Source organism: Lethenteron reissneri, chromosome 66 (genome assembly GCF_015708825.2).
Source record: "Lethenteron reissneri isolate LAM-NWPU_2019-01 chromosome 66, ASM1570882v1, whole genome shotgun sequence".
Lineage (NCBI taxonomy): Eukaryota > Metazoa > Chordata > Hyperoartia > Petromyzontiformes > Petromyzontidae > Lethenteron > Lethenteron reissneri.
In genome coordinates this window covers 7,151,242-7,177,222 of record NC_083844.1, presented here as the reverse complement: position 1 = coordinate 7,177,222, position 25,981 = coordinate 7,151,242, and the positions used below count along the sequence as shown (strand labels likewise).

Below are 25,981 nucleotides of genomic sequence, written 5' to 3'. Positions count from 1 at the left end.
AACATCGTCCTAAAATGACAACACAGTCACAAATATGCATTTAAATTCTATCCATTATGCAGGTTTATTTGGGGGGGGAGGGGTTAGACTGAGTAAATAAATAAATGAATGCGTTTTTTTGTCGTTCAACCCGCCACCACCCGACACTGCCTAAGTTAGAAACAGGGTTTGTCACGTAAACAGAAGGCAGCCAATTCGTTACTATATAGTGTAGTGTATAGTGTAGTGTATGGTGTGATGGATAGTGTAGTGTATAGTGTAGTGGATAGTGTAGTGTATAGTGTATAGTATAGTGTATTGTGTAGTGTAGTGTATAGTAGTGTATAGTGTCGTATATAGTAGTGTATAGTAGTGTATAGGGTAGTGTATAGTGTAGTGTATAGTGTAGTGTATAGTAGTGTATAGTAGTGTTTAGTAGTGTAGTGTATAGTGGTGTTTATAGTAGTGTATAGTGTAATGTATAGTGTAGTGTATAGTGTAGTGTATAGTAGTGTATAGTAGTGTAGTGTATAGTGGTGTGTAGTAGTGTATAGTAGTGTAGTGTATAGTGGTGTGTATAGTAGTGTATAGTGGTGTGTATAGTAGTTATATAGTAGTGTATAGTAGTGTAGTGTATAATAGTATATAGTAGTGTCGTGTATAGTGTAGTGTATAGTGTAGTAGTGTATAGTGTAGTAGTGTATAGTGTAGTAGTGTATAGTGTAGTAGTGTATAGTGTAGTGTATATAGCATCAGAAAGCGCCGTGCGATGATGCGGTGACTGCCGTCTTTGTCCGACGCCCAGCCATTCGAGCGCTGTCGCTCTATCGCCAAAGCAACAGCGAATGTTCGGAAGGCAGCGAGTCAGAGAGAGACCGGATCTTTGCGGTCGCCGCGAGAATGCGGTAACTCAACCACAAGGTTAAGGGTCGGCAATTAAGACGGGGGCGCCGTGGTGGCTAGGAGATGTTAACTACCTCGCCTGGTGTGCAGGAGGTCGTGGGTTCGATCCTCACCATGACGATGCCTGTTGCTGGATATTTGGAGTCTGCGTCTCTCTCTCTCATCATCATCACGGTGGCTATGAGATGTTAACTACCTCGCCTGGTGTGCAGGAGGTCGTGGGTTCGATCCCGACCCTGACAATGCCTGCTGCTGTATTTTTTTTATAGTGTAATATATAGTCTAGTGTATAGTGTAATGTATGGTGTAGTGTATAGTGTAGTGTATAGTGTAGTGTATTGTGTAGTGTATGGTGTAGTGTATGGTGTAGTGTATAGTGTAGTATATAGTGTAGTATACTAGTACAGCACCCGCCAGTGTGTTGGAGAGCAAAGCCACAACATGTACAATCTCTGTGGATTTGCTCTCCGACAAACGTCAACAGAACGTGGCCGATTCGTTCCTCGCACAGCACCCTCTGGTTGTGTGTCGGAGAGCCAAGCCGCAACATTTCACAATCCGAGCGCCGTGACGCTTCGCCCGAAATTGCAACCAGCATCGTCAGGCGACGGCCAGGTTTTTTTGCGGACAAACACTTCCGTTGCAGCTTTGGCTTCGCAAACACCGCCGAGCGCCTGCTCGCTTCAAGGTGAGAGCGCCCGGCTTTGTCGTCGGCTTGTGAAGTTAAAAAAACAAAACAAAAACGCACCCCCGTTCGACTTCCTCGTGCTTCGCGCAAATAACTCTCCTGGAAAATTCGTCGCATATCTTTCGGGTCACCCAACCGAATCACCGGAGCGGAGGCAAAAAGTGTCCACGGCGCGACTGTAGGGGCAAGTGCTGTTAGCGAGTAGCACCTATGAAGGCCGGCACGGCACACGAGGGGGTGGGTGGCCGGCGCCACGCCCGACCGCCTTTGTTACCCCCAGTGGCGATGTTTACTACACACTGCACCAGGTACTCATTTGAGGGCTGAGTCGACCTAGGGGAGGGCCCAGGGCCGGTTCAGATAATCGTCACCGGTGTTGGCCGTGAGCGGGAGTCGAACTCGGGTCGCCGGGTTCGTAGCGCAGCGTAGCGCTAACCGCTACACTACCGCTCCCCACAAATATGAGTTTACATATACACACAGACACATTTGGCATGTTTTTTTGCCCCATCTTTAATATAGACCACAAGTCCGTCCACTTTCTTTGGAAACAGCCGCAATCGGCACATCCGCGATGCGTAAACTCGAAGGCATTAATGGGATAAAACCCTTCAAGTTTGATTGTATGTATGTTGAACTTGTATGTATGTTGACTATGTGAGTGGCTATGTCAGTGGGTGAGTGGCTATGTGAGTGGGTGAGTGACTATGTGAGTGGGTGAGTGACTATGTGAGTGGGTGAGTAACTGTGTGAGTGGGTGAGTGACTGTGTGAGTGGCTATGTGGGCGGGTGAGTGACTATGTGAGTGGGTGAGTGGCTATGAGAGCGGGTGAGTGACTATGAGAGCGGGTGACTGTGAGCGGGCTATGTGAGTCTATGTATGTGTTTAGATCTTATTTCGCACTACACTATAACAACCCCGCTAATCGGAGGTGGTTCGTAATACGACGCCCTTCTATTTTTATGTCATGTTACATTCAACCAAACATTAAACCGAAAGTATTTTTACGTAAAATACGATACATATGTAATATGATACAAGATATGATACATATTTTCTAGAGTGTTCAACATAGCGTGTCCAGTCAATGTGAAACGACACCGACGGACGTTGTACTCGGAGCCTCTTCGTTTTCGACACAGAACCAACTCTAGGCCCCGCTACCTTAGTTTCTGCTTGAAACTCGCACGCTCTTCTTCCCCAATGTCCCCTCTTGATCTCCCCTTTTACCCTTCTCGAGCCTCGAACCTTCTGTCAGTGTCTTTCTTCCAGCCAATTTCTGTCATCATCCTTCTCCCTTAACGGTTCTTAAACCGTTGCTTCTAGGTTCCACTTCAGCTTCCCGCCTTTTTTTCTCGTATGAACCTTTGCCTCGAACCTTCTGTCACTGTCTTTCTTCCAGCCAATCCCCGTCATCATCTTTCTCCCTTAACGGTTCTTAAACTGTCGCCTCCAGGATCAACTTCAGCTTCCCGCCTTTCCCCCCCCCCCCCCGTTTGAACCTCTGTCTCGAACCTTCTGTCACTGTCGTTCTTCCAGCCAATCCCAGTCATCATCCTTCTTCCTTAACGGTTCTTAAACCGTCGCCTCCAGGTTCGACTTCAGCTTCCCGCCTTTTTCCCCCCCCCGTTTGAACCTCTGCCTCGAACCTTCTGTCACTGTCTTTCTTCTAGCCAATCCCTGTCGTCATCTTTCTCCCTTAACGGTTCTTAAACCGTCGCTTCCAGGTTACACTTCAGCTTCCCACCTTTTCCCCCCCGTTTGAACCTCTGCCTCGAACCTTCTGTCACTGTCTTTATTCCAGCCAATCTCCGTAGTCGTCCTTCTCCTTAACGGTTCTTAAACTGTCGCCTCCAGGATCAACTTCAGCTTCCCGCCTTCCCCCCCCCCCCCCCCCCCCCGTTTGAACCTCTGTCTCGAACCTTCTGTAACTGTCTTTCTTCCAGCCAATCCCCGTCATCGTCCTTCTCCCTTAACGGTTCTTAAACCGTCGCCTCTAGGTTCCACTTCAGCTTTCAGCCTTCCCCCCCCCCCCCCCCCCGTTTGAACCTCTCTCTCGAACCTTCTGTCACTGTCTTTCTTCCAGCCAATCTCCGTAGTCGTCTTTCTCCCTTAACAGTTCTTAAACCGTCGCTTCTAGGTTACACTTCAGCTTCCCGCCTTTTTTCCCCGTATGAACCTCTCTCTCGAACCTTCTGTCACTGTCTTTCTTCCAGCCAATCCCCGTAGTCCCTATCCTTTAACGGTTCTTAAACCGTCGCCCTCCATGTTCAACTTCAGCTTCCTGCCTTTCCCCCCCCCGTTTGAACCTCTCTCTCGAACCTTCTATCACTGTCTTTCTTCTAGCCAATCCCTGTCGTCATCTTTCTCCCTTAACGGTTCTTAAACTGTCGCCTCCAGGATCAACTTCAGCTTCCCGCCTTTCCCCCCCCCCCCCCCGTTTGAACCTCTGTCTCGAACCTTCTGTCACTGTTGTTCTTCCAGCCAATCCCTGTCATCATCTTTCTCCCTTAACGGTTCTTAAACCGTCGCCTCCAGGTTACACTTTAGCTTCCCGCCTTTTTTCCCCGTTTGAACCTCTCTCTCGAACCTTCTGTAACTGTCTTTCTTCCAGCCAATCCCCGTCATCATCTTTCTCCCTTAACGGTTCTTAAACCGTCGCCTCTAGGTTCCACTTCAGCTTTCAGCCTTCCCCCCCCCCCCCCCCCCCCCCGTTTGAACCTCTGTCTCGAACCTTCTGTCACTGTCTTTCTTCCAGCCAATCCCCGTCGTTATCCTTCTCCCTTAATGGTTCTTAAACCGTCGCCTCCAGGTTCCACTTCAGCTTCACGCCTTTTTCCCTCCGTTTGAACCTCTCCTCCAAACCCTTCAAACCCTCGCCTCCCTCGACCAATTGTCCTGGAGGTCTCTTTACCCCAATAGGAGGCCTTGGCCTAACTTCCTGGAAGACCGTTTGGCTGCACATTTGCTTGGGGTGAGCGCTGCCTAATTTCAGTCATAAGAAATGTGTCTAATTAAAAGAACAAATGGTGAACGTAATGCCACGTGAATTATGGGCGGCTGAACCTCGCCGCCTCATTGGAGGCTGGGAACGCCGCGTGACCTGGGACCCGCCATGGGCCACTAGGGAGATGAGGTGAGACGGAGACGAGGTGTAGATGAGTGTGAGACGAGACGAAGATGAGACGGAGACTGAGGTGGAGACCAGACGTAGGCGAGAAGGAGATGAGGTGGAGACGAGACAAAGACGCGGTGATCAGATGGAGATAAGATGGAGACAAAACGAGATAAGATGGAGACGAAACGAGATAAGATGGAGACAAGATGGAGACGAAACGAGATAAGGCGGAGACAAGAGGCAGAGGTCGCAACCGGGTACCCGATACCCGTACCCTACCCAATACCCGGCTACCCGTAAACGGCCGGGTACGGGTACCCGTTTGCGACCCTGGTGCGGCCGGGTACGGGTAGGCCGTGAGTCACCGGTGAGTAACCGTTTGTCACTCATTTCGGGTAGGGTATGGGTAGCGTACGGGTACCCATACCCGGCCAGGTACGGGTACGGGTACCTGTTTGCGACCCTGGTGCGGCCGGGTACGGGTACGGGTAAGGAATCAAAACCCGTTTGCGACCTCTGACAAGAGGGCACCGCGTGTGGCAGCGGCGTCATCGCGAACAGTGGAGTCATGACGCCGCTCAGTCGGGATCTTGCGGTCAACCGCGAATGGTCAAGCCACCACACAGGGGGAGTGCGACCGGAGAACTCTGCACCTCGATACATTATGACGCGAACGGTCAAATCTATGATGGGAAAACCGGGTGATGGTTCAAGCTATAGTTATTGCATCTATCTGGAAGGAACACGGCCACGCCATGGTTTCATACGCCTTTTTGGCGTCCTCTGGTCTAACACCGTTTTGAGACTCGGCTCAAAAGAAAGCTGTCTCTGGTGTGGACCAGTCCGTTTCAAAGACTATGCATTTATTATCGGAGTATGTTTTTTGTTTGCATTCTGACCACAAGTATTGTGGTTAATGCAGACATGATTCCTTGTAAAAGTTTGGTGTTTTAAGTTCTTAACACCTATTTGTTGACAGAAAAAAAAGGGGAAAACCTATTCCCATATTTTGGTACTGGCAAAAGGAGGTCCAATTATGAAGTTATTTTTAGTTTAGAATACTACTACTACTGCTTTATATTCCCACGTGTGGTGATGATGATGGTATCATCTACGATCGATGCGCTATATCCACGTGTGGGCCAGGTCGCCCCGAACACCGTTGAGAATGGTTGAGGCGCGTCCGTTACACCTCGCGGAACAGACGAGAGCTTCTGCAACTCCCAAATCCTCTCGACTCGGTTCACCGATGGGCCCGCTCATCAATGTGTCCCAGTCTCCTCCAATCGACCAACAGCATTCAAGCCACATCATGGGACCTCCTTTGCCAGTACCAAAATATACTAATAGGGTTTTTACCCTTTTTTCTGGCAACAAAACTGACACCTTTTGCGAGGAATCATGCTTACATTAACCACAATACTTGCAGTCAAATGCAAACAAAAAACAATACTCTGATAATTTATTCATTGTCTTTGAAACTGATTGGTCCACACCAGAGACAGCTTTCTTTAGAGCCTCGTCTCATATGGTGTTCGACCAGATGACGCCAAAAGGCGAGGCTCTAAAGAAAGCTGTCTCTGGTGTGGACCAATCAGTATCAAAGACAATGCACAAATTATCAGAGTATTCTTTTTTGTTTGCATTTGACTGCAAGTATTGTAGTTAATGTAAGCATGATTCCTTGCAAAAGGTGTCAGTTTTGTTGCCAGAAAAAAGGGGGAAATCGCTATTAGTAGCATTCAAATCGTCACAAAAGCCTACGCTGGCCCCCGGTGACTGCGAAACTCGTTGCGAGTGACTGCGAGACGAGGGGGTGGTGGTGCTCTGATTCACACCGAGATACGGATCTCACGCGTGCGTCGTCCGTGTGTACGCATAGCTGTCAATCCATACGGTTTACTCACATTCTTGTACAGGGAAATTGAGTTTTCAGGTCCATACGGCGGACTGTCGTTTCAATACTGGCCAAAGAAAAGCAATTGCTTATTTATTTGTGTTTGTCCCTTGTGATGATGGGACTTTGTAGGATGAACGTTTACATTTTTAAGGGCATGGGCGGTGACCAATACGGTCTAAGTTGGTCTGTAATAAGGCAGGGCACTGATAAGGGGTTGACAGGTATGTTGTAGTGTAGTGTATAGTATAGTGTATAGTAGTGTATAGTGTAGTGTATAGTATAGTGTATAGTAGTGTATAGAAAAACGTATAGTGTAGTGTATAGTAGTGTAAAGTGTAGTGTATGTAGTATATAGTGTAGTGTAAAGTAGTGTATAGTGTAGTGTATAGTAGTGTATCGTGTAGTGTACAATCGTGTAGTGTATAGTAATGTATAGTGTTGTGTATAGTTTAGTGTAGAGTAGTGTATAGTGTAGTGTATAGTGTAGTGTATAAGATGAACGTTGATATTTGTAAGGGGCACGGCGTGACCAATAGGTCTGAATTGGTCTGTAATAAGGTAGGGCACTGATAAGGGGTTGACAGGCATGTGCGTTTCTGTCACGAATGACGTGCAGAGATGCCGATGAAATTAACGTTCATGTCGTGTCTGTGTGTGTGTGCATGCGCCACCCGAGTTCGATTCCCACTCACGGCCACCAACACCGGCGACGATTATCTGAACCGGTTTTTGGGCCTCCCCTAGGTTGACTCAGCCTCAAATGAGTACCCGGTGCGGTGCGTAGTAAACATCGCCACTGGGGGGAGACAAAGGCGGCCGGGCGTGCTGCTGGCCACCCACCCCCTCGCGTGCCACAGTGGTTGAATGTAACATAGGCGCTGGCCATCACTACTAAGAGCACTTGCCCCGACAGTCTGTTGCAGGCTACACGGGGGGCGTGGGCATCTTTGTCTTTACGTCACGTATGACGCAGAGGTGGCGATACAATTCACTTGCGTAACCTGCAACTTGTTATAAATATAACCAAATTAAGGCTAAATAAAGCGCACTTCTAAACACGTGAACGGTGACGTCTGCTGCCGACGCTCGGTGGCTCTAAAGGTGAGGGGCCCACTGAGTTCGAGTCTAAGTGACGCCGCCTGTCGTTCTCGAGAGTGGGGAGCTGATGGCAAAACTGTTAACCCCTTATCAGTGCCCTGCCTTATTATACTACACTATACGCGACTATACACTACGCTATACACTACGCTATACACTACACTATACACTACGCTATACACTACATACTACTATACACTACACTATACACTACTATACACTACACTACACACTACACTATACACTACTATACACTACACTATACACTACTATACACTACACTATACACTACTATACACTACACTATACACTACTATACAATACACTACACACTACTATACACTACACCATACACTACACTATACACTACTATGCAATACACTACACACTACACTACACACTACGATACACTACAATACACTACACTATACAAGACTATACACTACACTATACACTACACTATACACTACTATACACTACACTATACACTACACTATACACTACACTATACACTACTATACACTACACTATACACTACTATACACTACACTATACACTACACTATACACTACACTATACACTACTATACACTACACTATACACTACACTATACACTACTATACACTACACTATACACTACTATACACTACACTATACACTATACTATACACTACTATACATTACACTATACACTACACTACTATACACTACACGATACACGACTATACACTACACTATACACTACACTATACACTACATTATACACTACTATACACTACACTATATACTACTATACACTACACTATACACTACACTATACACTACTATACACTACACTATACACTACATTATACACTACACTATACACTACACTATACACTACACTATACACTACTATACACTACACTATACACTACACTATACACTACTATACATTACACTATACACTACAATACACTACACTATACACTACACTATACACTACTATACACTACACTATACACTACTATACACTACACTATACACTACACTACTATACACTACACGATACACGACTATACACTACACTATACACTACTATACACTACACTATACACTACACTATACACTACTATACACTACACTATACACCAGAGGTGTGGACTCGAGTCATGTGACTTGGACTCGAGTCAGACTCGAGTCATGAATTTGATGACTTCAGACTCGACTTGGACTTGCATAACAATGACTTTGTCCCACCTCTGAGGTGTGGACTCGAGTCATGTGACTTGGACTCGAGTCAGACTCGAGTCATGAATTTGATGACTTCAGACTCGACTTGGACTTGCATAACAATGACTTTGTCCCACCTCTGCTATACACTACACTACTATACACTACACTATACACTACTATACACTACACCATACACTACTATACACTACACTATACACTACACCACTACAATACACTATACACTACACTATACACTACACTATACACTACTATACACTACACTATACACTACTATACACTACACTATACACTACACTATACACTACTATACACTACACTATACACTACTATGCACTACACTATACACTACACTACTATACACTACACGATACACGACTATACACTACACTATACACTACACTATACACTACATTATACACTACTATACACTACACTATATACTACTATACACTACACTATACACTACACTATACACTACTATACACTACACTATACACTACATTATACACTACACTATACACTACTATATACTACACTATACACTACTATACACTACACTATACACTACATTATACACTACTATACACTACACTATATACTACTATACACTACACTATACACTACACTATACACTACTATACACTACACTATACACTACATTATACACTACACTATACACTACTATACACTACACTATACACTACACCACTACAATATACTATACACTACACTATACACTACACTATACACTACTATACACTACACTATACACTACTATACACTACACTATACACTACACTATACACTACTATACACTACACTATACACCAGAGGTGTGGACTCGAGTCATGTGACTTGGACTCGAGTCAGACTCGAGTCATGAATTTGATGACTTCAGACTCGACTTGGACTTGCATAACAATGACTTTGTCCCACCTCTGAGGTGTGGACTCGAGTCATGTGACTTGGACTCGAGTCAGACTCGAGTCATGAATTTGATGACTTCAGACTCGACTTGGACTTGCATAACAATGACTTTGTCCCACCTCTGCTATACACTACACTACTATACACTACACTATACACTACTATACACTACACCATACACTACTATACACTACACTATACACTACACTATACACTACTATACACTACACTATACACTACATTATACACTACACTATACACTACTATATACTACACTATACACTACTATACACTACACTATACACTACATTATACACTACTATACACTACACTATATACTACTATACACTACACTATACACTACACTATACACTACTATACACTACACTATACACTACATTATACACTACACTATACACTACTATACACTACACTATACACTACACCACTACAATACACTATACACTACACTATACACTACACTATACACTACTATACACTACACTATACACTACTATACACTACACTATACACTACACTATACACTACTATACACTACACTATACACCAGAGGTGTGGACTCGAGTCATGTGACTTGGACTCAAGTCAGACTCGAGTCATGAATTTGATGACTTCAGACTCGACTTGGACTTGCATAACAATGACTTTGTCCCACCTCTGAGGTGTGGACTCGAGTCATGTGACTTGGACTCGAGTCAGACTCGAGTCATGAATTTGATGACTTCAGACTCGACTTGGACTTGCATAACAATGACTTTGTCCCACCTCTGCTATACACTACACTACTATACACTACACTATACACTACACCATACACTACTATACACTACACTATACACTACACCACTACAATACACTATACACTACACTATACACTACACTATACACTACTATACACTACACTATACACTACTATACACTACACTATACACTACTATACACTACACTATACACTACTATACACTACACTATACACTACACTACTATACACTACACGATACACGACTATACACTACACTATACACTACACTATACACTACATTATACACTACTATACACTACACTATATACTACTATACACTACACTATACACTACACTATACACTACTATACACTACACTATACACTACATTATACACTACACTATACACTACTATACACTACACTATACACTACACTACTATACACTACACGATACACGACTATACACTACACTATACACTACACTATACACTACATTATACACTACTATACACTACACTATATACTACTATACACTACACTATACACTACACTATACACTACTATACACTACACTATACACTACATTATACACTACACTATACACTACTATATACTACACTATACACTACACTATACACAACACTATATACTACTATACACTACACTATACACTACACTATACACTACACTATACACTACACGATACACGACTATACACTACACTATACACTACACTATATACTACATTATACACTACTATACACTACACTATATACTTCTATACACTACACTATACACTACACTATACACTACTATACACTACACTATACACTACACTATACACTACACTATACACTACACTATATACTACATTATACACTACTATACACTACACTATATACTTCTATACACTACACTATACACTACACGATACACGACTATACACTACACTATACACTACATTATACACTACTATACACTACACTATATACTTCTATACACTACACTATACACTACACTATACACTACTATACACTACACTATACACTACTATATACTACACTATACACTACACTATACACTACACTATATACTACTATACACTACACTATACACTACACTATACACCACACTATACACTATGATACACGACACTATACACTACACTATACACTACACTATACACTACACTATACACCACATTATACACTACACTATATAAAAAGAACCCTTTTATCACGATTTAATATTTGGGTCGCGAAAGCCGTCTGCGTGTTGAACCAACGCAATGTTGTGAAACCCGATCGTCTAAGCGTGTAAAGTATTAATATGTATGAAAACAATTTATATTCTTGGTTCTTTCGGTAAAGTCACGTAGATAGAAAATAAAAAGAATAAAATTGAAGGAAAATTATTTAAAGTTTATTTTTTTTGTAAAGTCACGTAGACAGAAAAAAAAACTAAATAAAATTCAAATTATTTTAAGTTTATTTATTTTCATTTCATTTTTTTCGTTAAAGTCACGTAGATAGAAAATAAAAACAACAAAATCAAATTAAAATTATTTAAAGTTTATTTTTTTTGTTTTATTTTTTTCGGCAAAGTCACGTAGATAGAAAATAAAAATAATAAAATTAATTCAAATTATTTTAAGTTGATTTTTTTTACATTTTATTTTTTCCGTTCAAGTCACGTAGATAGAAAAAAATAACAAAATAAAATGAAAATTATTTTAAGTTTTGTTTTGTTTTATTTTTTTCGGTAAAGTCACGTAGAAAATAAAAATTACAAAATAAAATGAAAGTTATTTTTAATTTAAATTTTTTATTTTTTGTTTATTTTTTTATTTTCTATCCACGTGACTTTACCGAAAGACCCAATGACATGAATTCCTGCAGGGCGAAAGCGTCAACTCTAACTGACCATTCAGGACGGAACCTGTTATTCTTGGCCTCACATTCAACAGGGGGCGGGGGGGGAGTTGAGTTTTTCCACCTAACCCTGCTGGACCGGTTCCTGGTTCATCATTCCTGCGCCCTTTGAAGCCGAATACACACACAGACGAAGATCCCCCGTGTAGCCTCTAACAGACTGCAGTGGCAAGTGCTGTTAGCTCGCACCTCACACACAGACACAGACGAAGATCCCCCGTGTAGCCTCTAACAGACTGCAGGGGCAAGTGCTGTTAGCTAGCACCTCACACGCAGACACAGACAAAGATCCCCCGTGTAGCCTCTAACAGGCTGCAGGGGCAAGTGCTGTTAGCGAGCACCTCACACACAGACAAAGATCCCCCGTGTAGCCTCTAACAGACTGCAGGGGCAAGTGCTGTTAGCTCGCACCTCACACACAGACACAGACGAAGATCCCCCGTGTAGCCTCTAACAGACTGCAGGGGCAAGTGCTGTTAGCTAGCACCTCACACGCAGACACAGACACAGATCCCCCGTGTAGCCTCTAACAGGCTGCAGGGGCAAGTGCTGTTAGCTCGCACCTCACACACAGACACAGACGAAGATCCCCCGTGTAGCCTCTAACAGACTGCAGGGGCAAGTGCTGTTAGCTAGCACCTCACACGCAGACACAGACAAAGATCCCCCGTGTAGCCTCTAACAGGCTGCAGGGGCAAGTGCTGTTAGCGAGCACCTCACACACAGACGAAGATCCCCCGTGTAGCCTCTAACAGGCTGCAGGGGCAAGTGCTGTTAGCTAGCACCTCACACGCAGACAGACAAAGATCCCCCGTGTAGCCTCTAACAGACTGCAGGGGCAAGTGCTGTTAGCTAGCGCCTCACACACAGACACAGACAAAGATCCTCCGTGTAGTCTGTAACAGACTGCAGGGGCAAGTGCTGTTAGCTAGCACCTCACACGCAGACACAGACAAAGATCCCCCGTGTAGCATGTAACAGACTGCAGGGGCAAGTGCTGTTAGCTCGCACCTCACACACAGACACAGACAAAGATCCTCCGTGTAGCCTGTAACAGACTGCAGGGGCAAGTGCTGTTAGCTAGCACCTCACACGCAGACACAGACAAAGATCCCCCGTGTAGCATGTAACAGACTGCAGGGGCAAGTGCTGTTAGCTCGCACCTCACACGCAGACACAGACAAATATCCACCGTGTAGCCTCTAACAGACTGTTGTGGCAAGTGCTGCTAGCGAGCACCTATGAAGGCTACCGGCACTGTGGCACACACAGAGGGGGTGGGTGGCCAGCACCACGCCCGGCCGCCTTTGTCTCCCCAGTGGCGATGTTCACTACACACCGCACCAGGTACTCAATTTGAGGCTCAGTTGACCTAGATGAGGAAGCGTTGGGAGCGGTTCAGATTATTGCTGTTATCACTGATGGTGGTGGTGGTAGTGGCGGTGGTGGTGGTGGTGTTGGTGGTGGCGGTGGTGTTGGTGGTGGCGGTGGTGTTGGTGGTGGCGGCGGTGGTGGCGGTGGCGGTAGTGTTGGCGGTGGTGGCCGTGAGCGGGCATCGAACTCAATTCTGGCTAAATCGCATGATGACGCTGGATGTAGTCACCAGCGAAACGCCACGGTTACTCGAATTGTGAATGTTGTAGTGGGCCTTACGCCCCAACACAACCGGTTAGTTTTACTATACTACATTATGCACTACACTATACACTACACCACCATCATCATCACCACCACCACCACCATCATCACCACCATCATCATCATCACCACCACCATCATCATCACCACCATTATCATCATCACCACCATCATCATCATCACCACCACCACCATCATCATCATCACCACCATCATCATCATCACCACCACCACCACCATCATCATCATCACCACCACCATCATCATCATCATCACCACCACCACCACCATCATCATCATCACCACCACCACCACCATCATCATCATCATCACCACCACCATTATCATCATCACCACCATCATCACCACCACCATCATCATCATCACCACCACCATCATCATCATCACCACCACCACCACCATCATCACCACCCCATCATCATCACCACCACCATTATCATCATCATCATCACCACCACCACCATCATCATCACCACCACCACCACCATCATCATCACCACCACCACCACCATCATCATCACCACCACCACCATCATCATCATCACCACCATCATCATCATCATCACCACCACCATCATCACCACCACCATCATCATCATCATCACCACCACCACCACCACCATCATCACCACCACCATCATCACCACCACCATCATCACCACCACCATCATCACCACCACCATCATCACCACCACCATCATCACCACCACCACCACCACCATCATCACCACCACCACCACCACCATCATTACTAACAACACCCCATCCTCAGTAGGACCACACAGAGGGAATGGCACCTGTAAGCCGAAATCACGGGTGCGTGCAGGTGAAGTGCTTAGATATTACAGTTACAGGTGTGTGTATTTGTGTGTGTGTATCTGTGTGTGTGTATGAGTGTGTGTGTATCAGTGTGTGTGTGTATCAGTGTTTGTGTGTATCAGTGTGTGTGTGTATCAGTGTGTACACACACACAGTGTACACACACACAGGTGTCAACACACAACGCAGGTGTCAACACACAACACAGGTGTACACACACACACGTGTACACACACACACACACGTATACACACACACGTGTACACACACACACACACGTGTACACACACACAGGTGTCAACACAACACAGGTGTCAACACAACACAACGTACACACAACGTACACACAACGTACACACAGTGTACACACACACGTGTACACACACAGTGTGTGTACACACACACACAGGTGTCAACACAACACAGGTGTCAACACACAACACAGGTGTCAACACACAACACAGGTGTACACACACACACACGTGTACATACACACGTGTACACACACGTGTACACACACAGTGTACACACACAGTGTACACACACACAGACAGTGTACACACACACAGACAGTGTACACACGCACCCAGTGTACACACACACAGTGTACACACACACAGTGTACACACACACAGTGTACACACACACACACAGTGTACACACACACACGGTACACACACACACACACAACACAGGTGTACACACATAGTGTACAAACTACGTACACACACACGTGTACACACACACGTGTACACACACACGTGTACACACACACGTGTACACACACACGTGTACACACACACCCAGTGTACACACACACAGTGTACACACATACACACAACACAGGTGTACAGGTGAACTTGGCACGGGTTGCCGGGCGCACCTCTCCCCCGCTGACTCGCAAACCCGGAGCCTTGAGGCTGAGACCCGTAGGGTGGTGAGTGGTTTGAGTGTGAGGGTGGTGGGGGGTGGTGGTGGTTGGTGGGCCATGGTGGTGGTGGGTGGGTGGGTGGTTGGTTGGGTGGGTGGGTGGTTGGTTGGTGGTGGTGGGTGGTTGTGGTGGGTGGTTGGTTGGTTGGGTGGGTGGGTGGTTGGTTGGTTGGGTGGGTGGGTGGTTGGTTGGGTGGTGGGTGGTTGGTTGGTTGGGTGGGTGGGTGGTTGGTTGGTTGGGTGGGTGGGTGGTTGGTTGGTTGGGTGGGTGGGTGGGTGGTTGGTTGGTGGGTGGGTGGTTGGTTGGTTGGTGGTGGTTGGTGGTGGGTGGGTGGTTGGTTGGTTGGGTGGGTGGGTGGTTGGTTGGGTGGGTGGTTGGTTGGGTGGGTGGGTGGTTGGTTGGGTGGGTGGGTGGTTGGGTGGGTTGGTGGTGGATGGGTTGATGGTGGTGGGTGGGTGAGTTGATGGTGGTGGGTGGGTGAGTTGATGGTGGTGATGGGTGAGTGGGTGGCTGGTTGGGTGGGTGGCTGGTGGTGGTGGTGGGTAGGTGGGTGTGGGTGGTTGGGTGTGTGGGTGGGTGGTGGTTGGGTTGGTGGTGGGTGGTGGTGGTGGGTGGTGGTTCGTGGTGGTGGGTCGTGGTGGTGGGTCGTGGTGGTGGGTCGTGGTGGGTGGGTTGATGGTGGTGGGTGGTTGGGTGGGTGGGTGGTTGGTTGGATGGTTGGGTGGTTGGATGGTTGGGTGGTTGGTTGGATGGTTGGGTGGTTGGTTGGATGGTTGGGTGGTTGGTTGGATGGTTGGGTGGTTGGTTGGATGGTTGGGTGGTTGGTTGGATGGTTGGATGGTTGGGTGGTTGGTTGGGTGGGTGGTGGTACTCATGCCGGAGGAACGAGGAAGCTGAGTTGAAGACGAGAACCCCCCTCCCCTCCCTCCCCAACTCAGAGGCGAGAAGTCGATGAGGACGGCAGCCACGAGCGGACCTTCCATCATTTTAATTCTCCCATAGCCTCACTCACGCCGTCACCCTCCTCCCTACCCCGTCCTCCCCCAAGGCCCCCCTTTGATCCCCCCACAGTCTCTAGACAGACCCCCCCCCCCCACTATTCACACACAAACACACACAATCACACAACCTTCAACCATGGCTACCTATGGAACACGATCAGCTCCTGCGCCTTTTCTGCTCGTGGCGACGGCGGTGGTGATGCTGACGCTGGTGACGGTGAGACGATGGCGTTCGTGGGTTTGGGGGTTTCGGGATCTGTGGTTCAGGCTTTGGGGGTGTGCGCGTGTGTGTGTTTGTTGGTAGCGGTCAGCGCTGCGCTGCGCTACGAACCCGGCTTTGACCCGAGTTCGATTCCCGCTCGCGGACAACACCGGCAGTGACGATTATCTCAACCGGTCCTGGGTCTTCCCTAGGTCGACTCAGCCTCAAATGAGTACCTGGGGCGGTGTGTGGTAAACATCGCCACTGGGGAGACAAAGGCGGCCGGGCGTTGTGTTGGCCACCCACCCCCTCGCGTGCCACAGTGCCGGTAGCATTCACAGGTGCTCGCTCACTAACAACACTGGCCCCATATTCTTAGGTTTTTTCGGTACTTGATACAGCTGTCGTGGCTGTGACGGTTCCACTTGAGGACGGAAGCTTGTGTTGCCTCCGAAACGTCGTGATTTTTATTTTGTTTTACTTTTATAAATTTTATTTTTTTACCTACGTGACTTTACCGAAAAAACCTAAGAATATGAATCCTTGCAGTCACGAAAGCTTCAAATCTAGAACACTTGCCCCAACAGTCTGTTACAGGCTACACGGGGGATCTTTGTCTCTGTTGAACATCTTTCGCACGGTACGTAGCTACCAGCCGGCGCTCACCGAAGACGTGGGGACACGGGTCTGGAGGTCGTGATTTTGACGGCTGTGATTTGGGATTAACAGATTCGGGGATCGAGGGGGTTAAATATTTCAGGTTCGGAGATGAGGCTCCAGGGATGAGGTTAGCGATTTGACGACAGTAATTCGGGGTTATGGGGTCCAGGGATAGCGGTTCAATGTTATACGTTTAGGGCTAGGAGCTCAGGGTCAGGGGTTTCGGATATGTGGGCTCAGGGATGGGGGTGCAGTGGTTGGGGATAAGCGATACGGATTCAGGGTTATGGGTTCCATATTAGGGATTTAGCGATAATGACTAAAAGGGTTATGGGTTCAGAGATAGTGGTTCAGAGTTAGGGGTTGAGTGGTGAGAGTTTACGGATAGGGGATAACGAATAGTGATTCGATCATAGCGGCTCATGTATCGGCGTTCAATGTTTTAGGCATTCAAACATAACAGGCTAAAGTGACAAATGTTATGGATTTGCGTTCTGGGCGCCACGGTGGGCTCGGAGATGTTAACTACCTCGCCTGGTGTGCAGGAGGTCGTGGGTTCGATCTCGAACCTGACGCCTGCTGCTGCTGTATATTTGGAGTCTGCGTCTCTGTCACTCTCATTATCACGGTGGCTAGGCGATGTTAACTACCTCGCCTGGTATACAGGAGGTCGTGGGTTCGGTCTCGACCCTGATGCTTGCTGCTGTATTTGGAGCCTGCGTCTCTATCACTCTCATCATCATCACGGTGGCTAGGAGATGTTAAATACCTTGCCTGGTGTGCAGGAGGTCGTGGGTTCGATCTCGAACCTGACGCCTGCTGTATAATTGGAGTCTGCGTCTCTCTCTCACTCTCATCATCATCACGGTGTTTAGGAGATGTTGACTACCTCGCCTGGTATACAGGAGGTCGTGGGTTCGGTCTCGACCCTGACGCCTGCTGCTGTATATTTGGAGTCTGCGTCTCTCTCTCATCACGGTGGCTAGGAGATGTTAACTACCTCGCTTGGTATGCATGAGGTCGTGGGTTCGGTCCCGACCCTGACGCCTGCTGTATATTTTGAGTCTGCGTCTCTCTACCCCCCCCCCCCCACCCGTGGCTGCATGGATTTTTTTCCCCAGGGCCCTCCGGTTTTCCCCTCCACATTCGGAATCAACGTCACGCGGTTTAGACTTTGGCTGCTCTAAATGTCCGCACGCCGGTGATGAGCCACTTCGTTGAGCTATCATTCGTGATGGCCAGGCCTGCTTCTCAAGAAGAGCTCAGTGGGGCCTGGTAACATACAAAATATCATGGGTTCACAGCTGTGGATCAAGTCGAGGTTAAATTTCGATTTAAAGCTTTTTTCGTGACTGCAGGGATTCATCTTCTTGGTTCTTTCGGTAAAGTCACGTAGAAGGGAAATAATAAAATAATAAAAACAAAACATAATAGAATAATTCTCACGACGTTTCGGCCACAACGCAAGCAGCCGTCCTCGGGTGAAGAACAGGTCTGTCGGAAAAACCATTCAGACGCTGTCTTTCCGACAGACCTGTTCTTCACCTGAGGACGGCTGCTTGCGTTGTGGCCGAAACGTCGTGAGAATTATTCTATTATGTAAAATTGTATTATTATTTAATTATTTCCCTTCTACGTGACTTTACCGAAAGAACCAAGAAGAAGTCGAGGTTAGGTGATTAGGTCGGGCTTACAGCGTCCGGTATTAAATCCTGGCCAGGATTCCACAGCCAGCATTTCCCCTCCGAGGTCAATAAACAGGAACTACTTTTGTGGCCATTCGATTCGCGGGTGCCGCGATGGCGAGGAGATGCGATCTCTACTCTGTGGTTATTTCGGTAAAGTCACGTAGGTAGAAAATAATAATAATAAAAGACGTTTCAAGACCATTGGAACCTCATTTGCCAGTAACAAAATATGATAATTGTTTTTTTACCCTTCTATCTGGCAACAAAACTGACACATTTTTTTTTTTGCATTATGACTGCAGGTATTGTGGTCTATGGAAACATGACTCCTTGTAAAAAAAGGTATCAGTTTTGTTGCCAGATAGAAGGGTAAAAAACCAATTACTGTATCACATTTCAAGACGTTTCGGTCGCAACACAAGCCGCCGTCTTCACCTGAAGACGGCCGTTTGTGTTGCGACCGAAACGTTTAAAGTTTATGGGCAGTATATTCTTGGTTCTTTGGGTAAAGTCACGTAGAAGGGAAAAAAAAATATATAAAAAAAAATAGAAATTTGAAATTTTCTTGCTGTGGATTTCTTCGCCTGAAGACGGCCGCTTCTGTTGCGACCGAAACGTCTAAAGTTTATGGGCAGTATATTCTTGGTTCTTTGGGTAAAGTCACGTAGAAGGGAAAATAAAAAAATATATAAAAAAAAATAGAAATTTGAAATTTTCTTGCTGTGGATTTCTTCACCTGAAGACGGCCGCTTGTGTTGCGACCGAAACATCGTGTCGACCGAAACGTCGTGTTTTTCTTTTATTCTTTTTTCTACCCACGTGACTTTACCGAAAGAACCACAGAGTTCGGATTCCTGCAGTCACGAAAGCTTCAAACCAAGATTGAGATGTGATCTCCCTCGCCCCGTACGCAGGAAGATCGTGCAGTTCAATCCTGGAGCCTGGCGATGTCTGTTGCACGTTTGGAGTTCGCGTGATCGCGTTCCCTGTGGTGGTCGTGTGGGGTGGTCGTGTTCCCTGTGGTGGTCGTGTGGGGTGGTCGTGTGTGGTGATCGTGTGGGTTTTTTCTCTGGGTTCCTTCGGGGATATCTCCCCCACCCCCCTCCGCATTTGAAACCAAAATGCGTTCAGATCATCGAGATGATTTCGCTGTGGAGTGTATCGTGTAGTGTATAGTAGTGTATAGTGTAGTGTATAGTAGTGTATAGTGTATAGTAGTGTATAGTGTAGTGTATAGTAGTGTATAGTGTAGTAGTGTATAGTAGTGTATAGTGTAGTGTATAGTGTAGTGTATAGTAGTGTATAGTGTAGTGTATAGTGTAGTGTATAGTGTAGTGTATAGTAGTGTATAGTGTAGTGTATAGCAGTGTATAGTGTAGTGTATAGTGTAGTGTATAGTAGTGTAGTGTATAGTAGTGTATAGTGTAGTATATAGTGTAGTGTATAGTGTAGTGTATAGTAGTGTATAGTTTGTGTATAGTAGTGTATAGTGTCGTGTATAGGATAAACGTTGAGATTTATAGGGGCACGGGGTGACCAATAAGGTCTGAATTGGGTCTGTAATAAGGTAGGGCATTGATAAGGGTTTGACAGCAATGTAGTGTATAGTGTAGTTTATAGTAGTGTATAGTAGTGTATAGTGTAGTGTATAGTAGTGTATAGTAGTGTATAGTGTAGTGTATAGTAGTGTATAGTAGTGTATAGTGTAGTTTATAGTAGTGTATAGTAGTGTATAGTGTAGTGTATAGTAGTGTATAGTAGTGTATAGTAGTGTATAGTGTAGTGTATTGTAGTGTATAGTAGTGTATAGTGTAGTGTACAGTAGTGTATAGTAGTGTATAGTGTAGTGTATAGTAGTGTAGAGTGTAGTGTATAGCAGTGTATAGTGTAGTATATAGTAGTGTATAGTGTAGTGTATAGTGTAGTGTATAGTAGTGTATAGTGTAGTGTATAGAATGAACGTTGAGATTTATAGGGGCACGGGGTGACCAATAAGGTCTGAATTGGGTCTGTAATAAGGTAGGGCATTGATAAGGGTTTGACAGCTATGTAGTGTATAGTGTAGTTTATAGTAGTGTATAGTATCTTCTTGTTTCTTTCGGTAAAGTCACGTAGAAGGGAAGTAATAAAATAATAAAAATAAAACATAATAAAACAATTCTCACGACGTTTCGGCTACAACGCAAGCAGCCGTCTTCAGGTGAAGAATGAGACACTACCAAACTAGGAGCTTATATATAAGCTGCATTGGGGGTTGAAGAGCGCCTTAACAAAAAGAATGTGCATGTGAAGAGGGATTTAGCATATTCATGGAAAATGCGTAGGCGTTGGGGTGTAGTGTATAGTAGTGTATAGTAGTGTATAGTAGTGTATAGTGTAGTGTATAGTAGTGTATAGTAGTGTATAGTGTAGTGTACAGTAGTGTATAGTAGTGTATAGTGTAGTGTATTGTAGTGTATAGTGTAGTGTATAGTGTAGTGTATAGTAGTGTATAGTGTAGTGTATAGTGTAGTGTATATTAGTGTAGTGTATAGTAGTGTAGTGTATAGTGTAGTGTATCGCAGTGTATAGTGTAGTGTATAGTAGTGTATAGTGTAGTGTATAGTGTAGTGTATTGTAGTGTATAGTAGTGTACAGTAGTGTATAGTAGTGTATAGTGTAGTGTATTGTAGTGTATAGTGTAGTGTATAGTGTAGTGTATAGTGTAGTGTATAGTAGTGTATAGTGTAGTGTATAGTGTAGTGTATAGTGTAGTGTATATTAGTGTATAGTGTAGTGTATAGTGTAGTGTATAAACCAAAAATGCGTTCAGATTGTCGAGATGATTTGGCTGCCACTATAAATTCACACGTGTGATGATGACATCATCCACCATTGATGAGCTGTCATCAGATGATGTGGACAGGGCGCTTCTGAACAAGAGCTCATAGCTCGCTCAGTGGGCTTCATCTGGTAAATATGAACAGAGTTTACATGTAGTGTTAAGTTTATGGGCAGTATATTCTTGGTTCTTTCGGTAAAGTCACGTAGAAGGGAAATAATAAAAAAATAAAACAACAATTATTTTTGGAAATTTTCTTGCTGTGGATTTCACACCTGATGATGATTGCTTGTGTTGCAGTCGAAACGTCGTGAGAATTTTTGTTGTTTTATATATATTTGTATTATTATTTCCCTTCTACGTGACTTTACCGAAAGAACCAAGAATATGAATCCCTGCAGTCACGAAAGCTTTAAATCAAAATTTATGGGCAGTGTTAAGTTTTACGAGGCAGTGTTATTCGTCTACGTGCAATGCTCCTTCTGTGGACAGCGATGAGTCTACGCGCAGTGCTGAGATCTTATGGCAGTATTAAGTTTATGGGCAATACGTAGATTATTTGGCTGCTCCTATGATTATTATATGAGCCACTTCGGTGTATTTTTAATCGCGTGTAGCCAGGTTTGTTGGCTCTGTGTGGGCTTCACGGGGTGAGTGATAAAGTGGTTCACTTCAATTGGCTATTGTTCTGCGGAGAAACCAAACGAGGGCTTTTGGTACCATTGGAACCTCCTTTTCCAGTAGCAAAATACGATAATTGTTTTTTTACCCTTTTCTCTGGCAACAAAACTGACACTTTTTTTTACAAGGAGTCATGTTTGCATTGACCACAATACCTGCAGTCGGAATGCAAACAAAAAACACAACTCTGATAATGTATGCACTGTCCTTGAAATTGATTGGTCCACACCCGAGACAGCTTTACTTAGAGCCTAGTCTCCATTGGTGTTGGACCAGATGACGCCAAAAGGCGCACAACTCAAAGACAACGCACCATCAGAGTATGAGGGTTCGGGGTAAGCATTTATACCATTGGAACCTCCTTTGCGGGCTTGGTAATGGTGACGTCCTGTTTATTTCCAGACCCTTCCCCCAAATATGTGTTTAGAATCGGCCTCATCTTGCTTTGGGCATAATCCCCGCAAGGCGGGACTATGGCATTGCAATCCAGTGCACAGACGATTCCACGCGTTTGATGTTTGACCTGTAAGGTGGCTTAGATTTGAACTACCTCGCCTGGTATACAGGAGGTCGTGAGTTCGACCCCGACCCTGACGCCTGCTGTATATTTGGAGTTTGCGTGTCTCTCTTTCCCCGTGGTCGCGTGGATTTTTCTCCGGGTCCTCTGGTTTTTCCCCTCCACATTTAAAAATCAACGATACGCGTTTCGAGCATTTGGCTGCTACACATTTCCACGTGATGACGATGACGATATAAGCCACTTCGTTGAGCTATCATTTGCGATAGCCAGCGTAGCTTCTGAAAAAAAGGATAGAGCTACAACGCTCAGTTGAAATCTTACACCTGGTGAAGTAAAGTGAAATATCTTCTTGGTTCTTTCGGTAAAGTTCACCTGAGGACGGCTGCTTGCGTTGTGGCCGAAACGTCGTGACAATTGTATTTTATAATGTTTAATTTTTATTATTTTATTATTTCCCTTCTACGTGATGACTTTACCGAAAGAACCAGGAAGATGAATCCCTGCAGTCACTAAAGCTTTAAATTGTATTTTATTATGTTTTATTTTTATTATTTTATTATTTCCCTTCTACGTCACTTTATCGAAACAACCAAGAAGATGCATCTTTCGGTAAAGTCACGTAGAAGGGAAGAAATAAAATAAAAAAAATGTATGTTTTATTTTTATTATTTTATTATTTCCCTTCTACGTGACTTTACCGAAAGAACCAAGTAGACGAATCCCTGCAGTCACGAAAGAAGCTTTAAATCGAAATTTTAAGTGAAATAGTGAATGATAAAGGACAGACATGCATAGGCCTCCGCTGGAGAGAGGCGGTGCTCTGACCTACTCTTCCCCTACACTGCCCGGGCGTCGTGGGAGATGATCAAACAACGTCTTACGCAGGTCAAAGACGGCTAAAAAAGATGGTTAAAGGTCCATTCGGCGTACAGACGTTTCGAAATACGGGCTAAACACGTTTTGTATCTATTTGATTGTGTTTCTCCCTCGTGATGATGGGACTTTGTCAGATGATCGTTGAGATTTATCGGGGGCACGGGGTGACCAATAAGGTCTGAATTTGTCTGTAATAAGGTAGGGCACTGATAAGGGGTTGACAGGTATGTGGTAGTGTAGTGGAAAATGTAGTGTATAGTGTAGTGTATAGTGTATAGAAGTGTACAGTGTAGTGTATAGAAGTGTACAGTGTAGTGTATAGTGTAGTATATAGTAGTGTATAGTAGTATATAGTGTAGTGTATAGTAGCGTATAGTAGTGTAGTGTATAGTGTAGTGTATAGTAGTGTATAATGTAGTGTATAGTTTAGTGAATAGTGTAATGTATAGTGTAGTGTGTAGTGTAGTGTAGTAGTGTGTAGTGTAGTGTATAGTAGTGTTTAGTGTAGTAGTGTATAGTGTAGTGTATAGTGTAGTAGTGTATAGTGTAGTGTATAGTGTAGTGTATAGTAGTGTATAGTGTAGTAGTGTATAGTGTAGTGTATAGTGTAGTAGTGTATAGTGGAGTGTATAGTGGAGTGTATAGTAGTGGAGTGTATAGTGTAGTGTATAGTGTAGTAGTGTATAGTGTAGTAGTGTATAGTGGAGTGTATACGATGAACGTTGAGATTTATTTATACCCCACCTCTGCTCTCCGCATCTGATTGGCTCACGGTGATGACGTCATCTTGCAGGTGGATCTCTTTCACAATTCTGGCAAGTGCGCCCGTTGAAGCGTGATGATGCAATCACCAGCGAGACGTCACAGGACTCACATTGTGAATGTTGTGGATTTACGCTCCAACACAACGGCGGGCTGAAGTTGTAACCAATTGCCACGTTTCGTTAACGTGACGAAACATGACTGATTGGCTGAGTCAGGTGGTGGCGGGTTTAATGATTTTACCGAAATAACCAAAGAGTATGGATTCCTGCGGTCACGAAAACTTCAAATCTAGATTGACACATTTCTATTTATGCGATCTAATTAAAAAATGCGTATTATTAATTTCAACAGACATACACTACACACCACTACTATACACTACAATCCTATACACTACACTACTATACACTACACCACTATACACTACTCTATACACTACACCACCATACACTACGCCACTATACACTACACTACTATACACTACACTATACACTACACCACTATACACTACACCACTATACACTACACTATACACTACACTATACACTACTATACACTACTATACACTACTATACACTACTATACACTATACTACACCACTATACACTACACCACTATACACTACACCAGTATACGCTACACTATACACTACGCCACTATACACTACGCCACTATACACTACACCACTATACACTACACCACTATACACTACACCACTATACACTACAACACTATACACTACACCACTATACACTACACTATACACTACGCCACTATACACTACGCCACTATACACTACGCCACTATACACT

General features: G+C 44.8%; 1 protein-coding gene across 1 annotated transcript in view; it reads left to right on the top strand.

Moving 5' to 3' along the window:
• The first annotated feature begins 16,931 nt into the window (after positions 1 to 16,931).
• The window catches only part of LOC133359933 (receptor-type tyrosine-protein phosphatase beta-like), a 107,758-nt gene continuing 98,708 nt past the window's right edge, over positions 16,932 to 25,981 (top strand). The window contains exon 1 of the mRNA XM_061578495.1: positions 16,932 to 17,173. Coding sequence (XP_061434479.1) covers positions 17,093 to 17,173 — 81 coding nt within the window. The 5' untranslated portion in view covers positions 16,932 to 17,092. The remainder of the gene's footprint in view (positions 17,174 to 25,981) is intronic.